Source organism: Mustela nivalis (genome assembly GCF_964662115.1).
Source record: "Mustela nivalis genome assembly, chromosome: 1".
Lineage (NCBI taxonomy): Eukaryota > Metazoa > Chordata > Mammalia > Carnivora > Mustelidae > Mustela > Mustela nivalis.
The window spans coordinates 67896084-67923406 of record NC_139020.1 but is presented as its reverse complement, the minus strand read 5'-3'; the positions used below and the strand labels follow the sequence as shown (position 1 = coordinate 67923406).

General features: G+C 34.7%; 1 protein-coding gene across 3 annotated transcripts in view; it reads left to right on the top strand.

Annotated features, from left to right (window-relative positions):
* Positions 1-27323, top strand: part of XRN1 (5'-3' exoribonuclease 1) — a 102785-nt gene that overhangs the window by 26948 nt on the left and 48514 nt on the right. For all 3 annotated transcript variants that reach the window (XM_082712959.1, XM_082712958.1, XM_082712960.1), the window contains exons 14-22: positions 450-606; positions 1187-1306; positions 5348-5517; positions 6501-6621; positions 6717-6815; positions 10427-10530; positions 12945-13076; positions 22883-23045; positions 25338-25451. In XM_082712959.1, the coding sequence (XP_082569085.1) occupies positions 450-606; positions 1187-1306; positions 5348-5517; positions 6501-6621; positions 6717-6815; positions 10427-10530; positions 12945-13076; positions 22883-23045; positions 25338-25451 (1180 nt within the window). The remainder of the gene's footprint in view (positions 1-449; positions 607-1186; positions 1307-5347; positions 5518-6500; positions 6622-6716; positions 6816-10426; positions 10531-12944; positions 13077-22882; positions 23046-25337; positions 25452-27323) is intronic.

Here is a 27323-nt window from a genome sequence, read left to right as displayed (position 1 = left end):
TTTCTGTCATGTTTCCTATTCCAGAAAGTTCTGTCTACATTTCTGAACCATCTGAATAGAAAAATAGCAAAACAAAATATGATGCAGGAAAAAGTAGAGACTTTTAAATGATGAGATTGTTCTGTTTTGTTTTGTTTTGCTTTGCCAACACCTTTACTAGGCTTTGTTTTAAAGCACCATACATCAAAACACACCAGTACAAATTATGTTTATTAATACATGAAAGATTTTTAAAAGATTTTAAAAAAATTAAGGAAATACAACATTTGTTGCCATCACATGATCTAAATAAGCTAATACTGATTTCTTAAAAAAAAGTAATGGTACTTTGGGTGATCTTTTTTTTTCTTTAGAGTTATTGCTCTGTTGTTAAAAAGGAAAAGTGTATATTTAATATTGACCTGTTGCATAAAGTTGCCAATTGTTTAAAACCTGGTTCTGTTTTACAGGTATTATCCCTACCATTATGCACCTTTCCTGTCTGATATCCGTAACATTAGTACACTCAAAATCCATTTTGAACTAGGAAAACCTTTTAAGCCATTCGAACAGCTTCTTGCTGTACTTCCAGCAGCTAGCAAAAATTTACTTCCTACATGCTACCAGGTGGGTTTTAAAATTAAATGTTTGTATGTCCTTTTTGATACTTAGGAGTTCCTCATATAAGAGATGATGACTCGAGCCAAAGGTAGCCACTTAACAACTGAGCCGCCAAAACACCCCAGATTCTTGGATTTTAGAAATTTTTTCTTTCTAAATTATCTTAGATACAGTTCTTACATTACTTACCAAAATCAATTGATGAGGACTCAAAAGTTCATAAGTAAATTAAGTTTAAAAATGGAGGACTGTTGGAAGCCTGTGAAATTAAGTCTGAGAACAGAATTTAAGTGGGCCTTATAGAGTGATAAGACAATGAAAGATAGAAGTGGTAAGTTGAAAGTAAAGTGAAATAGTGACCTACATAACTAGGTCACTACAATGGGAAAGTAAGAGTAGCTTAGAAGTCTCATAGTTGAAAATCACAATATAGCAAGTATATTGCAGCATTTCTAAGATGTAAAAATTTAGCTTTGCTTATGCTTAGGAATTTTAAACTGTAACAAGTAAATATTGTAAATATATTAACAAAAAGTTATATTGATATTTGTTCTTAAATTTCTATTACTCTTTTATATTTCCATAGCACTTGATGACCAGTGAAGACTCACCAATTATAGAATATTATCCACCTGATTTTAAAACTGACCTAAATGGGAAACAACAGGAATGGGAAGCTGTGGTACTAATACCTTTTATTGATGAGGTCAGTGCATGAAGTAGTTATGTATATGCATATATTCTTTCTTTCTTTCAAGTTTTTATTTAAATTCCAGTTAGTGTGATATTAGTTATAGGGGTAGAATTTGGTGATTCATCAATTACTGATACCTGATGCTCATCACAACACTTGTCCTCCTTAATCCCCATCACCTGCTTAACCTGACACCCTGCCCACCTCCTCTCCAGTAAACATCAGTTTTTCTATAATTAAGAGTTGTTTTCTCGGTCTGACTTTTTCCCCCATGTTCATTTGTTTCTTAAAGTGAAACCATATGGTATTTGTCTTTCTCTGACTTGAGTGAAACCATATGGTATTTGTATTTCTCTGACTTATTTCACTTAGCATAGTATTCTAGCTCCAGCTATGTCATTGTAATGACAAGAGTTCATTCTTTTTATCTGAGTAATATTCCATATTATATATATACACCACATCTTTATCCATTCAGCAGTCGATGGACATTGGGCTCTTCCAAGGTTCAGCTGTTGTTGATAATGCTGCTATAAACATCAGGGTGCATTTATCCATTTAAATTAGTATTATTATATCCTTTAGATAAATACGTAAAGGTATTTACTACCAGATCATAGTGTAGTTCTGTTTTTCATTTTTTGAGGAACCTCCATACAGTTTTCCACAGTAGCTGCATCAGTTTACATTCCCACCAACAGTGTAAGAGTGTTCCCCTTTCTTCACATCCTTGCCAACACATGTTATTTCCTTTGTTATTAATTTTAACCCTTCTGACTGGTGGGAGTTGATATCTTATTACAGTTTTAATTTGTATTTCACTGATGATGAGCGATGGTGAACATCTTTCCATTTATATGCATATATTTTTAATCAGATTATTTCACATAAATTAATGAGCAGTGGGTTTCAATCACCATTTATATTTTATTAATGAGATTTCACTACTCCCTTCTTCATTATGTGCATAAAAACTTCTAGGTATGCCAATTATAAGAAAGTTGAAGTGGCTTTACTAACATTAGAAAAATAGGACTAAGGAGTATTACCAGAGATCAAGAAGAAATTTCATATAGATTAAAAAGTCAAGTCAGTTTGGGGCACCTGGCTAACTCAATCAGTAGAGCATGTGACTCTTGATCTTGGGGTTGTGAGTTCAAACCCCATGTTGGACATAGAGATTACTTAAAAAAAAAAAAAAAGTTCATCAAGAAGATATAAAAATCCTGAATGTACACGTACATTATAACAGAGTTTCAAATACATAAAGCTATCAGAATTGAAAGGAAAGAAAAATTCAAAGAAAATTTGAAAATATTGTGATCTAAATGATAATAAAAACACAACATAATCTGTGTGATGAAGCTAAAGTAGTGTTTTAAGGGGCATTTAAGTTTCTAGATGCTTACACTGAACAAAAAAAAAGTCTCACAATAAATTACCTAAGCTTCCTACCATAAGAAGCTAAAAATGCAAGAGAAATTAAACCCAAACAAAACAGAATGAAGGAAATAATAAAGATAGGAACAGAAATCCATAGAAAATGAACGAACAATAGAGGAAAAATCAATGGAACCAAAAGCTCTGAAAATAAATTATCAAAAGAAGTGTCCTCTCAGGAGGAAAAAAAAACTGATGTGTTTATGGAGTGGAGAAAACAAGTGTTTATTCACACCTTATTAGTTTTTTTTTTAATATAAATATTTTTATTTATTTATTTGACAGAGATCACAAGTAGGCAGAGAGGCAGGCAGGGGGTTGGGGATCAGGCTCTCTGCTCAGCAGGGCTGATGCAGGGCTCAATCCCAGGACCCTGAGATCATGATCCGAGCCAAAGGCAGAGGCTTCAACCCACTGAGCCACCCAGGCACCCCTCTTTTTGAAAACTTTTTATATTTTGAATATGAAGAAGGATTAGACTCAAATTTTGAATGTGACATTGGAAAAGAAAATAGGATGTAACTAAATACCATTGTCAATGAACAGTAATTATAGAAATTCAATTTACTATGTATTTCCTGAAAAACGGTTACTGATTTTTTGTATTGATATTTACAATATCAGTAGTATCTTAGAATCAAGAAATTATGGTATAATACTATCTGTTTTGTTCTGTAATCTTTTCTAGATTTTGCTACTTCTTTCCTCTTTATACCACTTTTTCTGTAAATGTTCTGAAAATGGCATAGATCATTATTGAACTAAAAGTCTAGGAGGCCAGTCTGGAAACTAGTTCATCAGTTTCTAATAGAGTTAAACATACATTTACTGTTCAACCCAGCAGTCACACTACTGGATATTTATCCCAGAGAAACGAAAATTATGTCCACACAGGAAAACCTATACACGAAAGTTTAGAGCAATTTATTTGTAATAATCCCAAACTGGAAAAAATGCAAATGCCCTTAAATGAGTGAGTAGATAAATTGTAGTATATCCATATGGTGGAATATTACTCAGCAATATAAAGAACTATTGATATAAGCAACTTGGATGAAAACAGTTTCGTTAAGTGAAAAAAATCAGTCTCAGAATGTTATATATTACATTGTTTCATTTATATAATATTCTTAAAATGATAAAATTACTATGATATAAAACATGGAGTGACTGCTAGGGTTTAAGATTGGGAATAGGGTATGATTATAAAGGAATAATAAAGAATTTCTTTATGATGTTGTACCAGTTCTGCATTCCAGTTTTAGTGGTGGTTAATATAGAATCTATACATTTTGATAAAAATTTCATAGCACTGTATACACACAAAATCACATACAAAAACCAGTGAAATCTGAGTAAGTATAGTTAATAATATTGTACTTATGTCAGTGTCCTGGTTTTGATAATTTACTGATGCTATGTGTAGGATATTATTGGGGAAAGCTGGGTGAGAGGTACATGAGAATACTCTGTACTAATTTTGTAAATTCTTATGAATCTTCATGTTCTTTGCCACTGTATGTAATGCTATAATAAACTACTTGTGTATTCATGTGTTCTTTTTGTTTGTTTATGCAGTCTTAGGTATTGGAAATTTTGTATTTTTAAGATAGATTCCCAAAAACAGGATTGCTTGGCTAATGGGAATGTATATTTTTACATTTAGTGAATATTCTTTTTCAAAAAGACTAGTCTAATTCACCCAATATTTAGTGCCTTCTTCTCTGCCTCTCCAGACCTGAATATTAACCTGAATATTACTGCTTTATTTAATTTTGGCCATTCAGTTGATGGATGCCATTAAAATATATGTAATTAAATTAATTAAATATATGAGATAATTTGGAGAAGTAAACATTTTCTATACCATGGCAGAATTTGTAAAGTAAGAGATTAATCCTTTATGAATTATGATAACTATAATAATTGTGGTAAATTCACATTTAAAATTTTATTCTCGGGTACCTAGGTGGCTCGGTCATTAAGTGTCTGCCTTCGGTTCAGGTCATGATCCCAGGGTCCTGGGATTGAGCCCTGTGTCAGGCTCCATGCACAGTGACAAGAAAGCTGCTTCTCCCTCTCCCACTCTCCCTGCTTGTGTTCCTGCTCTCCCTCTCTCTCTCTATCAAATAAATAAAATCTTAAAAAAAAAAATTGATTCTCTGCTGTTTTTTTTTTTAAAGATTTTATTTATTTGAGAGAGAGTGAGCAAGAGAGAAAGCACAAGCTAGGGGGAGGGGCAGAGGGAGAAGCAGCCGCTGATACAGGAGCCCAACCTCAAACCCAGGACAATAGGATGATGACATGAGCTGAATGCAGATACCTAACCAACTGAGTCACCCAAGCGCCTCAATTCTCTGCTATTCTTATTCACGGTTAGTTCCTATTATTGGAATAATAAGTTCAGAATAAATTGTAGTGGCAAACAATATTCTAGGGGCCTTTGAAACAGTTTTTCATATGATAAAATGGAAAAGAATTCCATTAGTTAAGATTTTTATTTTTCAAGAACACAAATAATAATTCTGCATACTGAGGGAAAAGATCTATTCTGTATGTTGAGATTACAGAAACTTTATGCTTTTAACTCTTCTCTTCAATCTTTCAATGCAGAAGCGATTGTTGGAAGCCATGGAAACATGTAACCACTCCCTCAAAAAGGAAGAAAGGAAAAGAAACCAACATAGTGAGTGCCTAATGTGCTGGTATGATAGAGATACAGAGTTCACCTACCCCTCACCATGGCCAGAAAAGTTCCCTGCCATAGAACATTGTTGCACAAGGTAATGTTATTTGGTAATTTTTCAACTATAGCAACGAGCTCCCTTTGGGGGCATTGAGGGGGAAGCTTTTGAATATTTACTTGGAGAATTAAAAATTAATTTTTGATAGTTACAGTCAGTTGATAATGAGTTATATCCAACTTGCCAAAGACCATAGCATCTCACAGTTATTTCTGTAGTTCTCTGCTTTGGTCAGATTCTCTCTCTCTCTCTCCTGTTAAAGTTGGGTTTTTTGTTTGTTTGTTTTTTAGTTTTTCCTCCCTAGTGTATATCTGTACCCTCCCCACTTTAAGAGGATGTATGAATTTTTGTTTCCATTGTCAGTGTTTCCATTGTCAGTCAGTAATGCTAGGAGCATTATTTGATGTGCTGTGACTTTGCCTCTTACATTCCTAACCACCCAGCCAGAAAGAAGAAAAAAAGAATTAAAGGGGTCCTATAATCTCTTGCTTCAAACCCATTTTACTTTCCCTTCCTCATTAAAATGTCCTTGTTTTTTTTTTTCTTTTTTCTCATTTTCCCTGCAAATAATTTACCCAGATGGAACTAAAATGAACATCTCCCAGTTATGCTTTTTCTTTTTGTTAATGCAAAGAGAAAGATGGAATAGACATTATAAAATGTTGCTTTTCCATCTGGGTTATAGAACATGGAGGATATGGAGATTTGTAACGTGCTTTATATGTTCCTATACTTCTCAATTAAATACATATATATGTATATACATATAGGGGGAGTTTTATTTCAACTTAATGGTGAAAACGTCCATTCAGTAACCTACATGTATAGCTGCATCTAGTCTATTATAATAACAGAATATGGGTTGTCCTGCTCCATATTGTCTCTGTCTTAAAAGACAAATTGTCATTCCCTTGCTTAAAAGCAAGGATGACTCTTGCAAAGTAAGTATTCAAGGGAATACTGAAAAACTGATTGCTTGTAGTGTGTGAATTTTGAATTAAATGCCTTGATTTATTTTCTAGGTATAAAATAATATCATTAGATGCTTGGCGTATAGACATAAGCAAGAACAAAATAACCAGGGTTGACCAGAAGGCGTTGTATTTCTGTGGATTTCCTACCCTGAAACACATCAAACACAAAGTCAGTTGTTGTTTAGTTCAAAATTTTTTCACCTGATTGAATATAATGTGATTATGGAGAAAGATTGAAATTAAATTCTCTGAATTCTTTTAAAGTTTTTTTTGAAGAAGAGTGGGGTTCAAGTATTCCAGCAAAGCAGTCGTGGAGAAAACATGATGTTAGAAATCTTAGTGAATGCAGAATCAGATGAACTTGTAAGTATTTTCCTTGTTACATATTTATTAGGTGCTTATTATGCATTAAACTGTTCTAGTTGGAATGTGTTTACCAAAGAAGTATAACATATAATAATTCCAAAAGTTCATGGTAAATAAGGATAAAATAAAGAAACATTTACATAAAATTTAAAGGAAATATATAATTATGATGTAATGAGCAAGAAATATTCCATGAATTTTGGAAAGAAGATAAACTGTGTGAGCTGAAGATTAAGTACAAGCTTATAAATGAGACTAGGCTTGAGCTGGGTGTGAGAGGAGAGAGGAGAAAAGTAGGGAAAGGGTATTCTAGTTGAAAGGAATAACATGAGCTGGAAATAAATGTGTGATACATTATCTTATTCTTTTTAACCTTTTTGTATGTCTGAAATTTTTCTTAATACATTTTCTTTTTTTAGAATGTGATGTATTTGAGGAGAAGGAATAGATAAACCTGATTGAAGCAGAGGACTTGTGTTAGCAAGTAGTAGAAAATAAGGTTGAAAAAACAGATTGAGGCCAGATTATGGAGGACCTTGAATACCAGGCTAAGCAGTTTGGACTTTGTTTTCCCGTAACTGTTACCTTGAAATCATATTTTCATAAGGATTAATTCGGTGGCAGTATAATAGACTAAATTGCACAAAAAAGAAATGGAAGAAAATGAAAAAAGCCTGCAAGTTAAGAGGTTATGGTTTGGAAATGTTAGGTAATAAGGACAAAAACTGAAAGTAGTAATAGATCTAGATGAATAAGACTGTTAAAATTGACAAGTTTCATCATCTGTTCAAACATAGAGGATGAAAAGAGGAAGAAAATATTAAATATGACTGAGATGTCAAGCCTAGTTAACTAGTAAATAGTTGTTGTTTATTGGAATAAGGAAGTTAAAGTGGGAAAGTCTCTGGCTTGAGGGGATTAATGATAGGTAATGATGGAATTTTAAGGTGATGCCAGGGTGTCTAACTGGTGCTGCCCTGCCAGACTTTCTCAACAAGAGTTCCACAAGAGCTTTAAGCCCTAACTCCCTAAGTCATCCATTTGAATGTAGTAGATTAATTTTCTGTACATTTAGAGTGGGACTATTGTGCACCATCCTTTGGAGAATTGAAAAGAATAGTCAAATTATTTTTTGTGTTCTGTGGTTCAGATGAAGAACCTCAGTGGAGAAAGTCTGCTTATACACAATACCTGGAGCTAGAGCTTGGAAGGAGGTAGGGCTATATGAGTCATTAACAAGGAGTGATGGCTGAGGCCTTAGGGCTCATTTTCCTGAAGAAAATGGACTCTGAGAGTTCAAATCTCAACATGAAGAAATACCCATAGTTAAAAGGGTGGAAAAGGAACCAGTGAAATTGACTATAGTGTTCAGAGGTGAGAAAATGATTTCCAAGTTAAGTAATACCACAGAAGCATGGAGTAGATACTACATGTAGTGCAAGAATAAAAACTGAAACAAGGTCTGTGAATTTGTCTTTCAGGGATCATTATTGGCCTTTGAGGATTTCATTCCAGTAAATTGCTTTCCTAACTCCTCTAATAACTAGTCGGGGTGGGGGGTGGGGGCGGATCTAGGTAGGTGGATAGTAGAGGTAGCAAGGATTGGGCCCTTAGGAAGATTATCATTGAAAAGAAGTCTAGAAACATAATGTAGGTAGAGGCAGTTTAACACGCTAAATCCATACAAAAGGAGAGAGGTAGAGCTATAGAGGAAGGAGGTCTTAAAGACACTAGAGGTGAGGGATATTAATGATAACAAGACCCCATGTGAGGTATTAAGGGATTTCATTTTAGGCTTAGTCTGAAGATTAAATTGAGAAATGACAAATTTTCCTTCAAAAACTAAAGGAGAATGAGAGAAGAAATACATGTGTAGAAGGGAAAAGGATAATTATGGGTTCCTAGTTCTAATGTTGAAACTTGTTTTATTTATCAGAATAGTAATTCTTTTGCTTTATATGTTAGACATAAAATTAGACATTTAATTAGACATTAAGAAGTGTCTATTAAAAGTTGCTGCAAAAAGTCTAAAAATAATCATCTGTAATTTTTAAAGAAATATTTGCTAGGGCACCTGGGTGGCTCAGTGGGTTAAGCTTCTGCCTTTGGCTCTGGTCATGATCTCAGGGTCCTGGGATTGAGCCCCGCATTGGTCTCTCAGCTCGGCAGGGAGCCTGCTTCCCCCCTCTCTTTCTACGTGCCTCTCTGCCTACTCGTGATCTCTCTCTCTCAAATAAATAAATAAAATCTTCAAAAAAAATTTGCTAATAATGATTAAGCATAATAAACAGAAAAGAACTGAATGAAAATCTGTATTTAAATTTCAGTTGCGACTACAAAGTTGTTGTAAACAAACTAGAATTTTTACCTAAGATATTATTTCATATAAAATATTTATACAGCATTTTACAGTTTACAAAAGATTTTGTGCATATTATTTTATCACCAAATAAACATTGTGAGGTAGATGTTACTTCTTATTCTCATATAAGAAAACTCTGCCTCAGTGGGGGGTTTAAATGATTTGCCTACGATTCTATAGCTGGAAAGACATAGAACTCAAATTTGGACCCATGATTCCTAATTTTAAGTCTAGGGTTCTTATTTCATTATACCAACTACAAACTGAAATGAAGTCAGATTTCTTAGATTCTTTTATCTGATTATTTGATATGAAACCATGAATAGCCCTTTTGTAGACATTTCTGCTATTCTTACCACCTTTCTCAGTTTCCATGAGAAAAATAACCATGAGAATAATAGGATCATAGAATTTTATAATTGGGTAGAATTTTGTAAAGCATCTATTCGAAATCAATAATCCTACAAATTAAGAAATTTAAATGGAGTTAGCAGCAGAACTAAGAACCTAGGTTTCTTGCTAAACATTATTTCTAGTAATGTTGGCTATTGTTAGGGACAGTAATACATTATACGCCGGTGCTCTTCAGTTTAATTTCACTGGAACCTATTTATTCACCAAGTAATTTCATTCAGGATTAAAGTCAGTGGGCCATCCTTTACTAATAAGTGCCATTGCTGTTGAGAAAATGAGAAGAAGGCAAGCTTCCTGGTGTCATAATGTTTATACTGTAGAACAATACCTTAAGTTGGTCATAGTGCCTCTCTAATAAGAAGGGATTGGGAGAGGGGAAGGTAAACTTGGTCAACTTTAATAGATATATACTAAAGTAAAGGGTTAAAGAAAGGCAGATGGGTAAAAACAAGTGAAATGTATTTTTTTAAATAAAGGAAAGGGGAAAAAAATTAAGACTCCAACCAGAAATCCTGGGAAACGTACTAAAAAGAAAAAGAGTAGTTAGCAATAAAGATACAACTTAAAGAAGACAAATTAGGAAAACTAACTGAATTCAAGTGGGTGGAATAATTAGTTGGAGAGTAAAGTTGAAAAGAGGAGGAACTGTAGGAAATAAATGGTTTGAGTGAGCAAATGGTATTTTATATCTGTCTTAATTATTAAGGTAAGGTTTATATTGATTTTAAAGACCTTTGTAAACACAAGCTAGGTTTTAATTATTTAATTTTGCCTTTGTACACTTAACTCTTAGACCTGAAATATGAGTGAACTTTTCTGCTTTTACTTTAAGTGTGTAGAAAATATAGCTTCATCCGTGCTTGGAAAGTCTGTCTTTGTTAATTGGCCTCATCTTGAAGAAGCTAGAGTTGTTGGTATATCAGATGGAGAAACTAAGTAAGTAAGATTTGATGTATATTTTTTAAATTTATATTTGTTTTGTTAACTTGATGGCTTTTAATGATATTTTTTAAAACTGAAAGAATTACCAAAAAAACCTGATAGAATTACTGTAAAAATATTTACACTCTATAGTGAAAATGAAAGTCTTTTAATCACATCATTCAACGTTCAACCATAATACCTCACTGAGATATTTTAGATGCCTTTATCTTTTCCCTTTTGCTTTCTTTTCCTTTTAATTATGTGAAAGTTCTGTATCCTAATTTTTTTCTAGCAGTTATTATTTAGCAAATATATTTCTCTTTCTGACAAGAATGAATGGCATATATAACCTGACCTTCCATGCCCCTCCCAGGTTTCATTTAAATAATACATCAATTTTTAAATTTTCATTTAAATAATACATCAATTTAAGAAATAGTTTCTTATTTTATTTCAGTTCATGATCATTTTGTCAATGATTATTTAGACAATTTATTCTTTGTCATCTTGTATCTTTATTTCATGTAAATTTAGTCTGATTGTTTTTATTTTTCATGTGTCTAGAACCTTTAAAGGTAATTTTTTCAGAGAAAATGTTGCATTTTCTCTAATGTAATGAGCCATTACATATCCAAAAGATCATTTTTACTTTCCTCACACTTAGGTTTAGAATTTTAGAGGCCCAGTCCTTTTTCCTTAGTTTTCTGTGAGCATACTTTAGTTGTGTTCTGTCATAAAATTTTGTTGACAAGAGATCAGTCCCATTGTGATTTTTTTTTCTTCTATGGGTAACTGCTTTTGTTGAGGAGCTCTTGAGAAATCTTTTTTTTTTTTTTCCTTGAGAAATCTTGAGGGTTCTTTTCTTTTTAATCATCAGAATACAGTTCCCTTCCCTTTTTAATGAAGTTATGTTTATCAGTTTTTTCATTTACAGATCATGCTTTTGGTATAAGAACTTTGCCTAGCCTGAGGTCCCATACCTTTTCTCTATATTTTCTTCAAAAAGTTTTATAATTTTACCTCATCCTTTTACATTTAAATCCGTGACCCATTGTGAATTAATTTTTGTGTTAGGTATGAGGTTTAGGTCAAGGTTCATATATTTGCCTATGAATGAATATTCAGTTGTTCCAGCCCCATTTGTTGAAAAGGCTGTTTTTCCTCCATTAGATTGCCTTTACACCTTTGTAAAAAATCAGTTGAGCATAACTGTGTGGGTCTATTTCTGAGTTTTCCATTTTGTTGCATTTATCTGCATATCTGTTTTTATGCCAGTACCACACTGTCTTCTTACTGTAGCTATATATGTCTCAATCTTAGGTATAAATCTAACAAATTACATACAGGATCTGTATGCTAAAAAAAAAGGAAACCACTGGGGAAAGAAATCAAAAATTGAAATAAATGGGGAGATAAATGGAGATCCATTTGGATCAAAAGACTCAACATAGTAAAGATACCAAGTCTCCCCAAATTAATTTGTAGGCTTAAAGCACTCCTATCAAAATCTCTCCCAGGTTTTATGGAGGCAGAACAACATATTCTAAAATTTATATGGAAAGGATTTATATGGAAATAAAATTTATATGGAAATAATTAAAACAATTTTGAAAAATAAAAATAAGGCAGAAGGAATTGCTCCATCTAAGTATTTAAGTTATTTTGGAGCAACTATAGATGATACTATGTTTTAAATAGTATCTAGAAATACAGTTGATTTCTGTATGTTGATTTTATATCCTGGGATCTGGCAAACTAAGTTTACTTCCCTGCCTCTCTTCTTGAAGAGTCCAGGCCAGTTATTTTGTATAATTCTGGATTTACCTGATTGTCTCTGCCTAGTGTCACTTAACTTGGTCCTCCATCCCACATATTTCCTGTCAACTGGAAGTTAGGTATAATGGTTTATGAGAATCAAGTTAAAATTTTTAGCAAATACACTTTATTGAATTTGAGAGTATTTTTTTTAATTCTTTAAAAATCTATATTTTATTATATATTTAGTTTTTTGAGAGAAAATAAAATTTTTATATTTGAAATTTTTTACAAGTCTTTGTTCTAAAATTTTATATTACAGTTTAAAAAAAGAATGTTGGGGGACACCTGGGTGGCTCAGTGGGTTAAGCCTCTGCCTTCAGCTCAGATCATGATCTCAGGGTCCTGGGATCAAGCCCCACATCAGGCTCTCTGCTCAGCGGAGGGCCTGCTTCCCTTCCTCTCTCTCTGCCTGCCTCTCTGTTCACTTGTGATCTCTCTCTATCCATCAAATAAATAAAAAATCTTTTAAAAAAAAAAAAAAGGATTTCTGGTGTTTTGCTGTTATATCATGTAGAAACCTTTTCACTTTGAGGACTTATGCTGCTAAACACCTTATTAAACCATAAATTTGGAGGTAATATAATTTTAATTTTATTTTAATTTTTAAGATTTTACTTGGAAGAACCTCCAGGAACACAGAAGCTTTATTTGGGAAGAACTGCCCCACCATCTAAAGTGGTCCATCTTGGAGACAAAGAGCAATCTAACTGGACAAAAGAAGTACAAGGAATTTCAGAATAGTGAGTGTCAAAATGTATTTAATGTCATAGAACTAGAATGTGATCTAATGTACTTGTTCTCTCATTATTTCCTACTTAACATAGTAATCACTATGAATACTGACTACATCTTCATTTTATGTTCTAAAGAAAACAACAATCCTAGTTTAAAATAATACCTGGTTAGCAGCAGTGATAGCTTTGCCCAGTTTGTCACTAAAATTCTTCATGATGTACAAAGAAAGAAAAGATACAATCACATAATACTAGGAATAACAGTTAATAATAGTTATTAGGTTGCCACTGAATTTCTTGGCCACATGTAATGAAAATAGGAAGGAAATTTTTCCTTTGTTCCTCACCCTTACTCTCTGATCACTTTCCTACCTTCTCTGCATCTAAGTCCGTTACGCCCCTGAATTCAGAAATGCAGGGTCTGTAACCAGCCAAATAACTAAGAAACTGGCCCTCCTCCATGGTCCCACCATGACTTCTCTTTCTTCATCCAAATACTAGAATTCTCCAAACCAAAACAGAATAATATATATTGGCAATGGCACATGAAATTGTGTTGTAAATGTATATCCATCTCCCTTCCTGTTAAAACTGTAATAACATCCATTGGTAAATGGGAATTTAAGGAGATGCCTCTTACACAATTTTAGAGTTGATACCAGGCTATACTATCCTTATTCAAAAATGAGTAAACAGGGAAAATATAAAGAGACCATAAAAAACCTTCCAGCATGGGGTACCTGGGAGGCACAGTCAGTTAGGCATCCAACTCTTGGTTTCAGCTCAGGTCGTGATCTCAGGGTTTTGAGTTCAAGCTTGCATCAGGCTCTGTGCCCACCCAGCATGGAGGCTACTGGAGATTCTCTCCCTCCCTCTCAAATAAATAAATAAATCTTTAAAAAAAAAAACAACAAAAACCCATCTAGCATAAAACAAGGAGATAAACAGCTCTTTGGAGGTAGAGCTATTTTTTGTTTTCTGAGAGTATAAATTAGATACCCCTGTCGTAGTCCATACTATACTGAATTTTATTTTATAGTTCATAAATAAAAATCACAATAATAAATTTATTTGTGTGATTATTTTAATGACTATTTCCTTAGATAGTAAGCTCCATAAAGGTAGGGAACATATCTACTTTTGTTAACACTCTGTTCTCATTCTTTGGCTAATGCTAAAGCAGCCTATAAATATTTGTTTGTTTAAATGAACAGAGATTGTTTTGTTCGACTCCTTTGATTGACAAGAAACTCCATTCAGAATACTACAAGAGTTTAGACATTTATTCATGTGTTCAACAATTATTGATACTTGCTGGGTTTAGTGGTTGGCACTGTAGATACCATAAAGAATAAAATTACATAGTCCCTATGCTCATGAAACTTAACGGCTGGTAGATGAAAACTGGGCATTAATGTCTTATGTGAATTTTTTTTTTAAGATTTATTTATTTGAAAGAGAGAGAGAGCAGATGCATGAGTGGGGGATGGGGCAGAGGAAGAGAATATCCAAGCAGACTCCAGCTAAGCCTGGAGCCCAATGCAGGGCTCAGTCTCAGGAGCTGTGAGATCAGAACCTGAGCCAAATCCAAGAAGCCACTTAACTGAGCCACCAAGGTGCCCCATCTTGTGTGAATTTTTGATCAAACTATAATTATGATAATTACTTTGAAGAAGTAGTGCTCTGAGACCATGTAATAGAGGAGTTTGACTTAGCTAAGGAGGCATTTGCCTTAGTTATAGAAAACTTACCAAAAGAAAATGTTGATTAAACTGGTTATCTGAATATGGGGTAGGAGTTAGGCAGAGTGAAAAGGGAGCATGTTTCAGGATGAGAAAAATGTACATATAAAGTTCCTATGGCAAGTGGAAAAGTAGCATATATAACATTAATGATAATGGCCAATGTGACTGGAGTGTTAGAACCAAAAAGGAACCCTAATGAGGAAGATGAGGCAACAAAGGGGAAAGAAACAAGGCAATCTGAGAGGTAGGAGAACAGCCAGGAAAGTGTTACATCATGCAAATTAAAAAAAAAAAAAAAAAAAAGAGTGTTTGAAGAATAAGGGAATAAGTCATGTCAAATATTATGGAGAAGATTAATAAACAAGAGCTATTTTGTTTGAGCAGTGGGGCTGCAAGCTGGACTAGTATGGGTGGAAGAATGATTGAGAGTAACAGAAATGGAGACATAATAGGAGTAAACAACTTCAGAAACTTCAGTTGTGAAGTAAGTCAGAAGCTCTTGACTCCTTGTTCTGTCGTTTCTTCCCATATGGATGGACTTGATCTTCTTGATGGCCGTGAAGAGCAGAGATAATAATCAATGCAGCAGACTGCTGAAGTTGATGGCAATGTGTGTTGATTCATACAAAAGAATGATTTTTAGTGCCTGCCAGTTTAGGATCTCTGGTTAACCAAATAGGGTAGACGAGGCTATGTGGATTCATAAGCACTTAGGTGTATTTATTCTGATTACCATTTTCTTAGACTGCTTGTTTTTGTTTTTTTTTTAACCACCATATTCCTCTCTCATATCACCTTACATTTTGTCCCTTCTTCCCACACCTCTCCAGCACTTCTATAATATGTCTTGTAAGGTGAAATTCATACGGCCAGTGATACTCTGCCCCTGAGGGTGGGTTTATCTTACTTACTTGTGATTTTGCACATTATATCAACATGAGGATCATGGCTCTAATGATTAAGAGTAATGCTTGCACAGACCATCCTTAACTCTAAGACTTCTACAGCAAGAATGTAGATCTTATTACTTATTTCACTTATCTCCATATATCTTATTAACAAAGACTTGTTCTCCTAAGTTCAGTACATCCTTTTTTGTGTGAACATAACACATGAAATATTTCAAGGAGTACCAAGTTATGTGACTTTATTTTTAGAAACTCTCTGAGTACATATGACAATGTTGGTACCTTTTTGTATTCCTGTGTAGCAGATTTCCTTTCTAATGAAAACTACCATTAAGACATAGCTAAAGGGGGGGCGCCTGGGTGGCTCAGATCATGATCTCAGTGTCCTGGGATCGAGCCCCGCATCGGCCCTCTGCTCAGCGGGGAGCCTGCTTCCCCCTCTGTCTCTGCCTGCCTCTCTGCCTACTTGTGATCTCTCTCTCTGTCAAATAAAATAAATAAAATCTTAAAAAAAAAAAAAAAAAGACATAGCTAAAGGGGCACCTGGGTGGCTCAGTGGGTTAAAGCCCCTGCCTTCAGATCAGGTCATGAACCCAGGTTCCTAGGATCAAGCCCCGCCCGCATCAGGCTCTGCTTGGCAGCGAGCCTGCTTCCTTCCCCTCTCTCTTCCTCCTTCTCTGGCTACTTGTGATCTCTGTCTGTCAAATAAATAAATAAAATCTAAAAAAAAAAGACATAGCTAAAGAGGGGCACCTAGGTGACTCAGTGGCTTAAGCCTCTGCGTTTGGCTCAGGTTGTGGTCTCAGGGTCCTGGGATCGAACCCCATGTTTGGCTCTCTATTTGGCAGGAAGCCTGCTTCCACCCCACTCCCAACCCCTGCTTGCCTCTCTGCCTGTCTCTTTCTCTCTCTCTGTCAAAAAAATAAATAAAATCTTAAAAAAAAAAAAAAAAGACATAGCTGAAGAAGGATATAGAATTGAATGGACTTGGTGTTTGGTTTATTCAGCAAGATAGGATCGTGTGTAAAAATGAGAAGAGAGGTGCAATTTTCAAAAGAAAGAAAACAATGTATTTGAAGATGGAACAAGATAGATTCTTAAAGAGGAAAAAGGTAGCTCCTCTGTTTTAACAAGATGATATACAAATACAGGTTGGTATGTGTGTTTGGCATGGAGCAGATGAGAAGCTCTCATCGGTTGCCTTTGTTTTCTTTGTAAAGTGAATGTTGAATTCACCTATTTAGAATGGAGGCAGGAAAAGAGAGATTGGTCTTAAATTTGAGTAAAACAGAGAAGGTTTGAAAATAGTGCTTGGGGGAGCACTTGGCTGGCTCATTCAGAAGAACTTGTATACTCTTGATCTTGAGGTCATGAATTCGAGCCCCATATTGAGTGTAGAGATTACTTACATATATAAATAAACTTATAAAAAAAAAGTCCTTGGAGAAAATAGAAGAGTATCAGTTGATCAGAAGAATGTGGTTGAATTATAGGTAATATTGAGGGCCCTTTTTGAAGTTGAATGACATTAATTTAAAATGTAATGATCTGCCCTATCTTTTGGTATTAGAGCTCTGTTGATCAGTTACAGGCCTAGAAAAAGCAGAGATTTAACAAGCACTGGATTTTGCTAGATGGATATAATGAAAAGACAGAAAAGCAAGGAAGTTAAGGATATTGGCAGGAATGTTACTGAAAAAGTAGACAATGGAATCTAAGTGGGATAGTAGGAGAAGTAAAGTAGGTTAAGTTAATAGTTTTAGAGAAAGTAGAAGGATCAGTGGATTGGAGATCCCAAGTTAAGCTAATCATAAAGTGGTTGAGGGTCGCCTTTGTGGCTCAGTGGGTTAAAGCCTCGGCCTTTGGCTCAGATAATGATTTCAGCGTCCTGCGATTGAGCCCCACACCAGGCTCCTCTGCTCAGCAGGAAGCCTGCTTCCTCCCAGCCTCTCTGCCTGCCTCTCTGCCTACTTGTGATCTCTGTGTGTCAAATAATTAAAAAAAAATCATAAAGTGGGTTGAACAAGCAAGTTTGCTGGAAAAATTTTTAGACAATAAGATGTTGGGATTAATGATTTTGGAGGTAAATCTATTATGGGTGATGTCATGACCCAGGTCATAGCTATAGGACTAGATGGCTGAAGTGGAATGGAAGAGATTATTGGTGGTAAGGAGATAGTGAAACTAAATTCCTGTGGTGTTAGGTAGGTTATATATGTAAACTCTGAGAACATTCTGGATGATAGTGGGCATAAGGATAGAATGGAAAAGAGCAGAGTAGTTTACTATGAGGGATTTGAATGTCACGGTAGGTTGTAAGGAGAACACCCTATCCTAGCCCATATGTAGTATGAAAACAAATGGCTACTCCTTGAGAGAGCTATACAGAGAACTGATGATACTTCAGTTAAACAGGTTACTATTGAGGATATAATAGAATGAAAAGGATTGGGAATTGGAGAAAGAAGACTGAAAGAAAGACATAAGAAAGTACTTTTGGGGTTGCTATGAAAAAGATGATGCATTTAGAAGATAATTTGGAGAAAAGTTCCAAAACCTTGTACCTCAAACAAGCAAGAGATGAGGCAACCCAAAAAAATGTGGTTACCAAATCATTGGTGACAAATGCCAGTTTATTAATAAATTATTAAAATACAGAATTATTTTTTAAGTACTAACTCACATTTTACATAAGATAAAGTTAAAGTATAGTTTTGTTTATACTTTAGAAAAGAAGAGATATGTTAAGTATTTTTAAAAATTTAATGCCTCAGGGGTGCCTGGGTGGCTCAGTGGGTTAAAGCCTCTGTCTTCAGCTCAGGTCATGATCTCAGGGTCCTGGGATCGAGCCCCGCATCGGGCTCCCTGCTCAGCAGGGAGCCTGCTTCCCCTCCTCTCTCTGCCTGCCTCTCTGCCTACTTGTAATCTCTCTCTGTCAAATAAATAAATAAAAATTTTTATAAAAAAAATTTAATGCCCCACATCAGTTATTTTAACCCTTGGAATCTGCATTAGAGAGACAAGCCCTAAAACATCTGGCTTTGAAAACCAGTGGGATTTGTGGCCAGGAGAAACAGAGTTGTAGGAAATGGAGATTGTGTTCTTAAAGAGTTCCCACATGGACTCAATTATCCTAGGACCTAGGTAGGGTAAAAGCTGAAGTTTGTAAATTGCCTAGACCGTATGGGAAGGACATTGATTTGCTAACCTTAGGTAACTGTTGGAGAACAGGGGCCTATTGGAATTCTTTTCAGGGACTGAAGCATTGATAGGTGCCATTTTTGCATTCTTCTTCTATCTTGCTAGTGCCAAAGTTGGCAGGTGCCATTTTTGTATAGTAAAACAACACTATACAGCCTATATAGTAAAATAACACTAATATTGTTTGCCCAAGTGTACTTCAATTAAAAAAGAAAGAAAGAATACAGACTAGAGGCGCCTGGCTAGTCAATAGAATACATGACTCTAATCTCAAGGTCATGAGTTCAAGCCCCACATTGGGAGTAAAGTTTACTTAAAAATAAATTAAAAATAAATAAATAAACACAGCTGTTTAAAAAGAGAGAGAGAGAGAGAGAATATTGACCACAACACTGACCCCAAAGCAATAAAAGTAAAAGCTAAAGTAAATAGAGAGGGATGCCTGGGTGGCTCCGTCCATTAAGCCTCTGACTCCGTTTTGGCTCAGGTTGTGATCTCAGGGTCCTGGGATCTAGCCCCAGGTCAGGCTGTACACTCAGCCAGGAGGCTGCTTGAGGATTTCCATCTTCCTTTGCCCTTATCCCCTATACATGTGTGCATTTGCACATACTCTCACTCTCTCAAATAAATAAATTTTTCTTTTAAAAAGTAAATGGAGAAAAGTCTTCCTACCACTTGAAAATTTAAAGCTATTATTCTAAATTACTATTTTAGGTTTTTTTTCTAATAGAAAGTTTCTATTGAAGTATACAGAGAAAAGAATATACACAATGCATAAATATTTTACTTGATAAATTTTCACATGTATAACTAGAATGTAAGTCAAGAAACAGAACCAACAGAGGGGCACCTGGGTGGCTCAGTCCTTAAGCATCTGCCTTCGGCTCAGACCTTGATCCCAGAGTCCTGGGATCGAGCCTCACATGGGGCTCTCCAGGAGCCTGCTTCTCCGTCTCCCTTTCCCCCTGCTTGTGTTCCCTCTCTTGCTGTGACTCCCTCTGTCAAATAAATAAATAAAATCCTTAAAAAAAAAAATAGAACCAACAGAGAAGTTGTCATAATCCTACAAAGCCCCTTATGCCCTCTTCCAGCCATTACCATCTATTTCTCCTCTCCTCCAAATGTAACTATTTTGATTTGTAACTCTAGAGATTAGTTTTTCCTATTTCGAACTTTGTAAGAATTGATTCATACAGAATGTATTCTTTTTGAACCTGACCTCTATGGTTCCGTACTGTGATTCTAATATTCATATGTTGTTACATATAGTTTAGTCTGTTCATTTTCACTAATGATTATATTACATTGTATGAATATAGTACAATTTATCCATACTTTTGTGGATAGATAGTTGAGTTGTTTGGCGCTTTTAGTGAATAGGTATATATGCATTACTGTTAGGTACATAATTAAGAGTGGAATTACTGCTTCATAGGATAATGCTTAAGCTCAGCTTGAGTAGATACTACCAAAAAGAGTTACAAAGTGATTGTATCAATTTACATTCTTCTAGCAATTTATAAGAATTTATTTTCTCTCTACCTTCAGTACTTATTATTGTCGCTTCCATTTTAGCCATTGCTATATAGTGATATTTCATTTGGCTTAATTTGCATTTCCCTAATGACAGTAAAAGTTGAGCATCCTTTCATATTTGTTGGTCATTTGAATATGCTCCTTTGTGCAATGCCTGTTCATATATTTTGCCCTTTTTCTGAGTTGATTACCTGTCTTATATTAATTTTGTTTTTTTTTTAAGATTTATTTACTTATTTATCTTAGATAGAGCAAGAGCATGAGCACAAGCACAAACATGGGGGAGGGTTGGAGGGAGATGGAGAAACAGATTGCTTGTGCTGAGCAGGAGGCTGACTCAGAGCTCAGTCCCAGGACTTGGGGATTGTGACCTGAGCTGAAGGCAGATGCTTAACCCATTGAGCCACCCACGTGCCCCACAGTCTCTTATTTATGATTTTCGTGTGATGCTATTCTCAATTTCAAAGAAAAGTCTTAAATGATTCATTATTAAATATAATGATTGCCATAGAGTGTTTTTTTTTTAAGATTTTATTTATTTATTTGACAGAGATCACAATTAGGCAGAGAAGCAGGCAGAGAGAGAGGAGGAAGCAGGCTTCCTCTGAACAGAGAGCCCGATGCGGGGCTCAATCCCAGGACTCCAGGATCATGACCCGAGCCGAAGGCAGAGGCCCTAACCCACTGAGCCACCCAGGCGCCCCTAGAGTGTTTTTATTTAATTGATATTCTTTATTAGATAAAGGAAATTTCCTTCTATTCCTAGTTGGTTGAGAGTTTTTATCATTAATTAGTACTGATTTTGTCAGGTTTTTTCCTGCATCTGTCAAAACGACCATATGATTTTTCTTTTAATCTGGTGAATTACGTTGATTGAATTTCAAATATAAATCTATCCCTGAATTCCTGGAGTAAATCCTATTAAACTATGACGTATTTTCCTTTTTATATGTAATTGGATTAGATTTGTTACATTTTGTTTAGAATTTTTGCTTTTATTTTTATGAGAAAGGTTAGCAAATAATTTTCCTTTCTTGGGATATCCTTGTCATATTGGTAGCAAGATTACTGGCTAAATAACTTTTGAGTAAAATTAGTAGGTTTTCCCACTGGATTTTTAGAAAATGGTAGCAGAAGGCGCCTGGGTGGCTCAGTTAAGTGTCTGCCTTTGGCCTAGGTCATGATCCCAGGGTCCTGGGATTGAGTCCCACATCAGGCTCTTAGCTCAGTAAGGAGACTGTTTCTCCCTCTGCTTGCCACTCCACCTGCTTGTGCTCTCTCTCTTTCTTTAACAAATAAATCTTAAAAAAAAAAAAAAAAGAAAGAAAGAAAGAGCAGAATGCTCCATTTCAAAAATTTGTTGGAAGACTTCTGTTTCTTTTTTAAGACGCCGTGACTTATTTCAGACCAAGGCTACCATTGAGAACAACAATATATATATATATATATATATATATATATATATATATATATATATAAGCTGCTATGGAAAAAAATATATATGTGTGTGTTATATATAATAATGTCATTCATCTATATACTATATATATCTATAGTATATATTAAATAATATATTTATATAAAACACAAATAAAAAAATTTTAATTATGATATAATGAGCTGAGCAGATGGTCTGAATAGTAATATAGGCATACTAAAAATTCAGTCAGTGAGGGGTTACTGGGTGGCTCAGTTGAAAAAAAAAAGAAAATTCAATCAGCTAGAAGATGAAGCTGAGGGATTCATTCCAGTGAGCCTTTTCAATCTCAAATATAGGTCAGCAAACTACGGTCATGAGACAAATCTAGACTGACCCCATTTCTTGTAAATAAAATTTTACTTAAACATAGTCATCAATTTATTTACTGTCTATGATGGCTTTTGTGTTACAATAGCATAGTTGAGTAGTTGTGACAAACTACTCAAAGTCTACAAAGTCTACTACTATAAAGTCTACGAAGCCCAGGATATCTACTATCTGGCCTTTACAGAAAAAATCTGCTGACCTCTGATCTAAAGATAAAATTATTCTTCATCCAAAGGATATTTCCCTATCTCTTTTCCATTTTCTCTTCCTAGAACTCCTATTTGAGAAATACTAGAAATTCTGACTATACTCTTTTCATCTCTTCATGCTTTTGTACTGTGTGCAGAGAGCCTTCTACCTCCTGCCTCTCTGTCTGCTAGCATATTTATTTAAATTTTATTTAAACATTTGATTATGAGTTGGTAGTTTGATTATCATCCTAGAATATATACATACTCAACATATGTACCTCCTGCCTCTCTGTCTGCTAGCATATTTATTTAAATTTTATTTAAACATTTGATTATGAGTTGGTAGTTTGATTATCATCCTAGAATATATACATACTCAACATACTCATACATATCTACGTTTCTTTTTTATTCTTTCTTTTAGCTACCTAAGAAGAAAAGGAATAATAATAAATGAAACATCCGCAGTTGTATATGCTCAGTTACTCACAGGTCGTAAATATCAAATAAATCAAAATGGTGAAGTCCGTCTAGAGAAACAATGGTCGAAACAAGTTCTTCCTTTTGTTTATCAAACTATTGTAAAGGTAAGTCTCCATCAAATCTCAATTGTATCTAAATCTGCACTCCTCCTGCTATATAAAGAAAAAACTGTATCATATTTAATGTTTATTTATAAATAGAAAACTAATGCAGCAATGCATTATGGAGACTATGATTTAATATCATTTGAAAAAACTGTATGTATAATTGACATATTATATTGGTTTCAAAGTGTACAAAATGATTCAGTATTTGTATACACTGCCAAATGATCACCAATATAAGTCTTGTTACCATGTGTCACCATACAAAGTTACAGAATTTTTTTCTTACGATAAGAACTTTTAAGATTTACTGTTTTACAGCTTTCAAATACGTAGTACATTATTACTGAGTAAAGTCACCATGCTATACGTTACATCCCCATGATTTATTTATTGTGTAACTAATACCCCTTCAGTATTAGTATAACTAGTACCCCTTAAGCCGCTTCATGCATTTTATCCATCTCCCCAAATTCCTCTGTCTGGCAGCCACCAGTCATTTCTCTGTATCTGCTAGTTGTATTGTGTTTTATTTGTTTGTTTTGTTTTTTAAATTGCATATTAACTGAAGTCATGTATTTGTTTTTCTCTCTCATACTTCACTTAGCATAATACCCTCATGTCCATCTATGTTGTTGCAAATGGCAATATCTTCATTATTTTTTATGACTGAGTAATAACCGTGTGTGTGTGTGTGTGTGTGTCTATGTGTCTGTGTAGAGGGAGAGAGAGACCCCATATATACATGGGGGTAGGGTGTGCCTGCCAGCTTTAGCAGAGCACACTTGCCAATGCTAGCAAAGTAAAGGAAGAACACAAAAAAGAACACAAAGTAAAGGAAGAACAAAAAAAAAAAAAAAAAAAAAGAACACAAAGGAAGAACACCTGCCAGCGCTTCTGTGTCCAGAGAAAGTCCCAACAGTCCCCTGTCCCCCTGACAGAAACTTTACAATTAGCAAATTAATGTTTTCCCCATATGGTCTAGGTACTTTCAAACCACTGCTTTTACCCTGGATCTCAGGGCTAGTAAGTCTGCACAAAAGCCCTTTACAAGCAGAATCTCCATTACCTGCAGCCTTTTGGTCTCCTAGACATAAGCCCCATTTGTTTTCAAAGCCACATACTTTGGCAGCCTGTCTCGCCAGTGCAGTTTCCAAGGGTTGGGGTGCCTGATACAGAACACAAACCCCTTGCTCCTCAAGAAGGAGATCGCCCTGATTGTGGGTCTCCACATCAGGGGCAGGGTTTTTGGCAATAGTATGTCTGCCTCTCCTACCCAAATCAATCTGTACCTTTTAATCTTTTGTTGTGGAGTTGCTGTTCAACTATTTTTCAGGTCTCTTTAAGAGGGAACTAATTGTTCCATATGTAGGTGAAGATTTGGTGTGTCCATGGGAGGAGAGGCATTCAGGATCTTCCTGTGCTGCCATCTTGAACCGTCTTGAACCACCACAAAAACTGTAGTCTTTGAAAGGGTTGTTATATGCTCACTCTGTGCATAATTAGGAAACTTGTCTTTTTTATTTATTTATTTTTTAAGCTTAATATCTAATTAAAAGCCTAGCATTAGCTTAACAGCCTACAGTTTTAGATTTTTATTCTCCAAAAAATGTTTGCCTGAAATAAACTAGTAAATAAATAAATAAAAGTATTTGCTTTTGTATTGGTAATTTTGGGTGTGATAACAAGACAAAAAAAATTTTTTTAAAGATTTATTTATTTATTTATTAGACAGAGAGAGAGGGAACACAAGTGGGAAGACTGAGAGAGGGGGAAGCAGGCTTCCTGCCAAGCAGGGAGCCAGATGTGGGACTCCATCGCAGGACACTGGGATCATGACCTGAGCTGAAGGCAGAGGCTTAACAACTGAGCCACCCAGGCGCCTGAGACAAAATTTTTTTAAAGCATGTACTGATACTGTAATTTTGAGAAACAGTATAGTGTAGTGATTAAGAACACAGACTGCCTGAGTTGACTTTTTAGCTGTATGATCTTGGCGGGTGATATTTCACGCCCTTTTGGTGCCTTAGTTTCCCCATGTGTGAAGTGAGGCTAATAATGATCTGTGCTATACAGGGTTGTCTTGAGAATGAAATTAACTAATGTACAAAATACCTAGAAGAATGGCATATAAAGTCAATACATTTTAACTGCCAGTATTGTTATGTAGAAAATCTTTACATTTTGCATTTGCAGACAGCATGGTAATAACCCCATAGGAAGAAAAATTTGATGTCCAATCCATAGGACTTTTGACTGTGATAATTTACTTTTATATTTCATTCTGTATAGGATATCCGAGCTTTTGACTCCCGTTTCTCCAATATCAAAACGTTGGATGACTTGTTTCCTCCCAGAAGTACGGTCTTTATGCTGGGAACCCCCTATTATGGCTGCACTGGAGAAGTTAGTTCCTGTTATTGTTACTAATTAAATTTCTTTCTAGTTCTAAGTGATAGTTATTTAACTTCTCTTCATTTAGGTATAAAATAAAATGTAATACTAAAGGGGAAAAATTCATTTGTCTAACTTATAAACACAGTATTTGACTTTAATCTTTTATCTTTAATCTTGAGCAGGTTGGGGTTAAGAGGCAGGGGAGAAAGAATTCAAATCTTAATCTCTTATTTAGCAGGTTTATTCATTATGGTAGTGGATGAAGCAGTTATGAAATTATTTTAGTTGTATTATTGAGTTGGTGAAGTTATAAATGTGTTGATGTTTGAGGAACTCCAGTTCTCACATGAAAAAGATACATGTAAATATGAAATGGAAGAATGCAAAGAAGAATCTGTGGGGACAGATTAGAATTGAAGGTATTAATGTGAACTTATGATTTTAAAAATACATCCATGTGTTTACACATCTGTATATGGGCACATATATATGGATATATATGTATATTTGTATGTGTGTGAATGCATATATGCCTATACATACATGTACTTTCTAGCTGTATTTGCTCAAAAGGTTAAGAAACAATGAATACATTTAATCTCCAGGTTTGACCTCTAATAATACACCCCACTGAAAGCTTTTCAGAGAAATGGCCCATTACTAGGCTGGGGCAGGGTAGGTAGAAGATAAACTTTTTACTTTACATTTTCTAGAACCACCGGTTAGGCCAGAAAATAAAGAAGTGCTCAAAAGACTGATGGGACCATATCACATAAACACAGAAACCAGGTCAAAGGAGCTCCTACCAAACTGCTCAAATCTGGGACAGTTTGAGTACCAAAATAATAAAGTACACTAGTGGATTATAAACCATTGGGCTGGGGGGGATAGGAATTAATGATTCCACAGTGATAATAAATAAGCAAATAGAGAACAGAAGGGCCCTTGTTTATAGTATCATGTCAAAGGTAAATGGAGTGTGCTAGAGTTGGAAAACCATTTTATAAGCATTACAATAAAGATTGAATCAAGTAACAATCTCCATTGGAAACTAAATCAAGGGGGAATTTTTTTTATCTGAGTAGGATATTTTCATGGCCTTAGAAAGTGTCTTCCCACAGACCATTAATTAGTTATAAGAGAAAAAAAACCTAATTGGACAGTGAAGAAATTGAGCAATGTCATGCACCTCCATATGTGATACCAAGGTATTAAGAAGGACACATCACCCATGCACTATTCTAGCTGAGAATATATGAGCTTAACTTAATCATAAGGAAACATCAGACAAATCCAAAATGAGGCACTTTTGTTTTTAAAGGCAGGATGAAGAGAGAAGAATGACCTTATTCTTCAAAAATGTTAATGTTATAAAAGACAAAGACTTGGGATATAGTCTAGATTTAAGTTGGCTAGGGGGTATGATAACTAAATGTAATGTCCGATCCTAGCCTGAATTCTGTAGTAGAGGGAGAAGAGGGTTTTCTTTATTATAATATAGGAAAAATTGGGGGCCAACCGTGACAAAATTGGTATATGGACAGTTGATTGAACTATTTTATCAATGTAAAATGAGTGTATTTAGTAACTGTACTGTGGTTATATAATAAAATATCCTTCTTCTTAGGCTATATTCACCAAAATATTAAAGGGTAAGGGATATGATATATGTAATATACCCTCAAAAAGTTAAAAAAAAATAATTATGTATATGCATAGAGTACAAATGTTAAAGCAGATTGAGTAAAATGTTAATATCTAGGTAAATGTTTTATAAGTGATCTTTAACCTGTTTTTATGTTTGCAGCTTTTTGATAATTTAAAGTTATTTGCAAATAAAAAGTTAATTTAAAGGAAAAAAACTGGCTATTAAAGCAATGT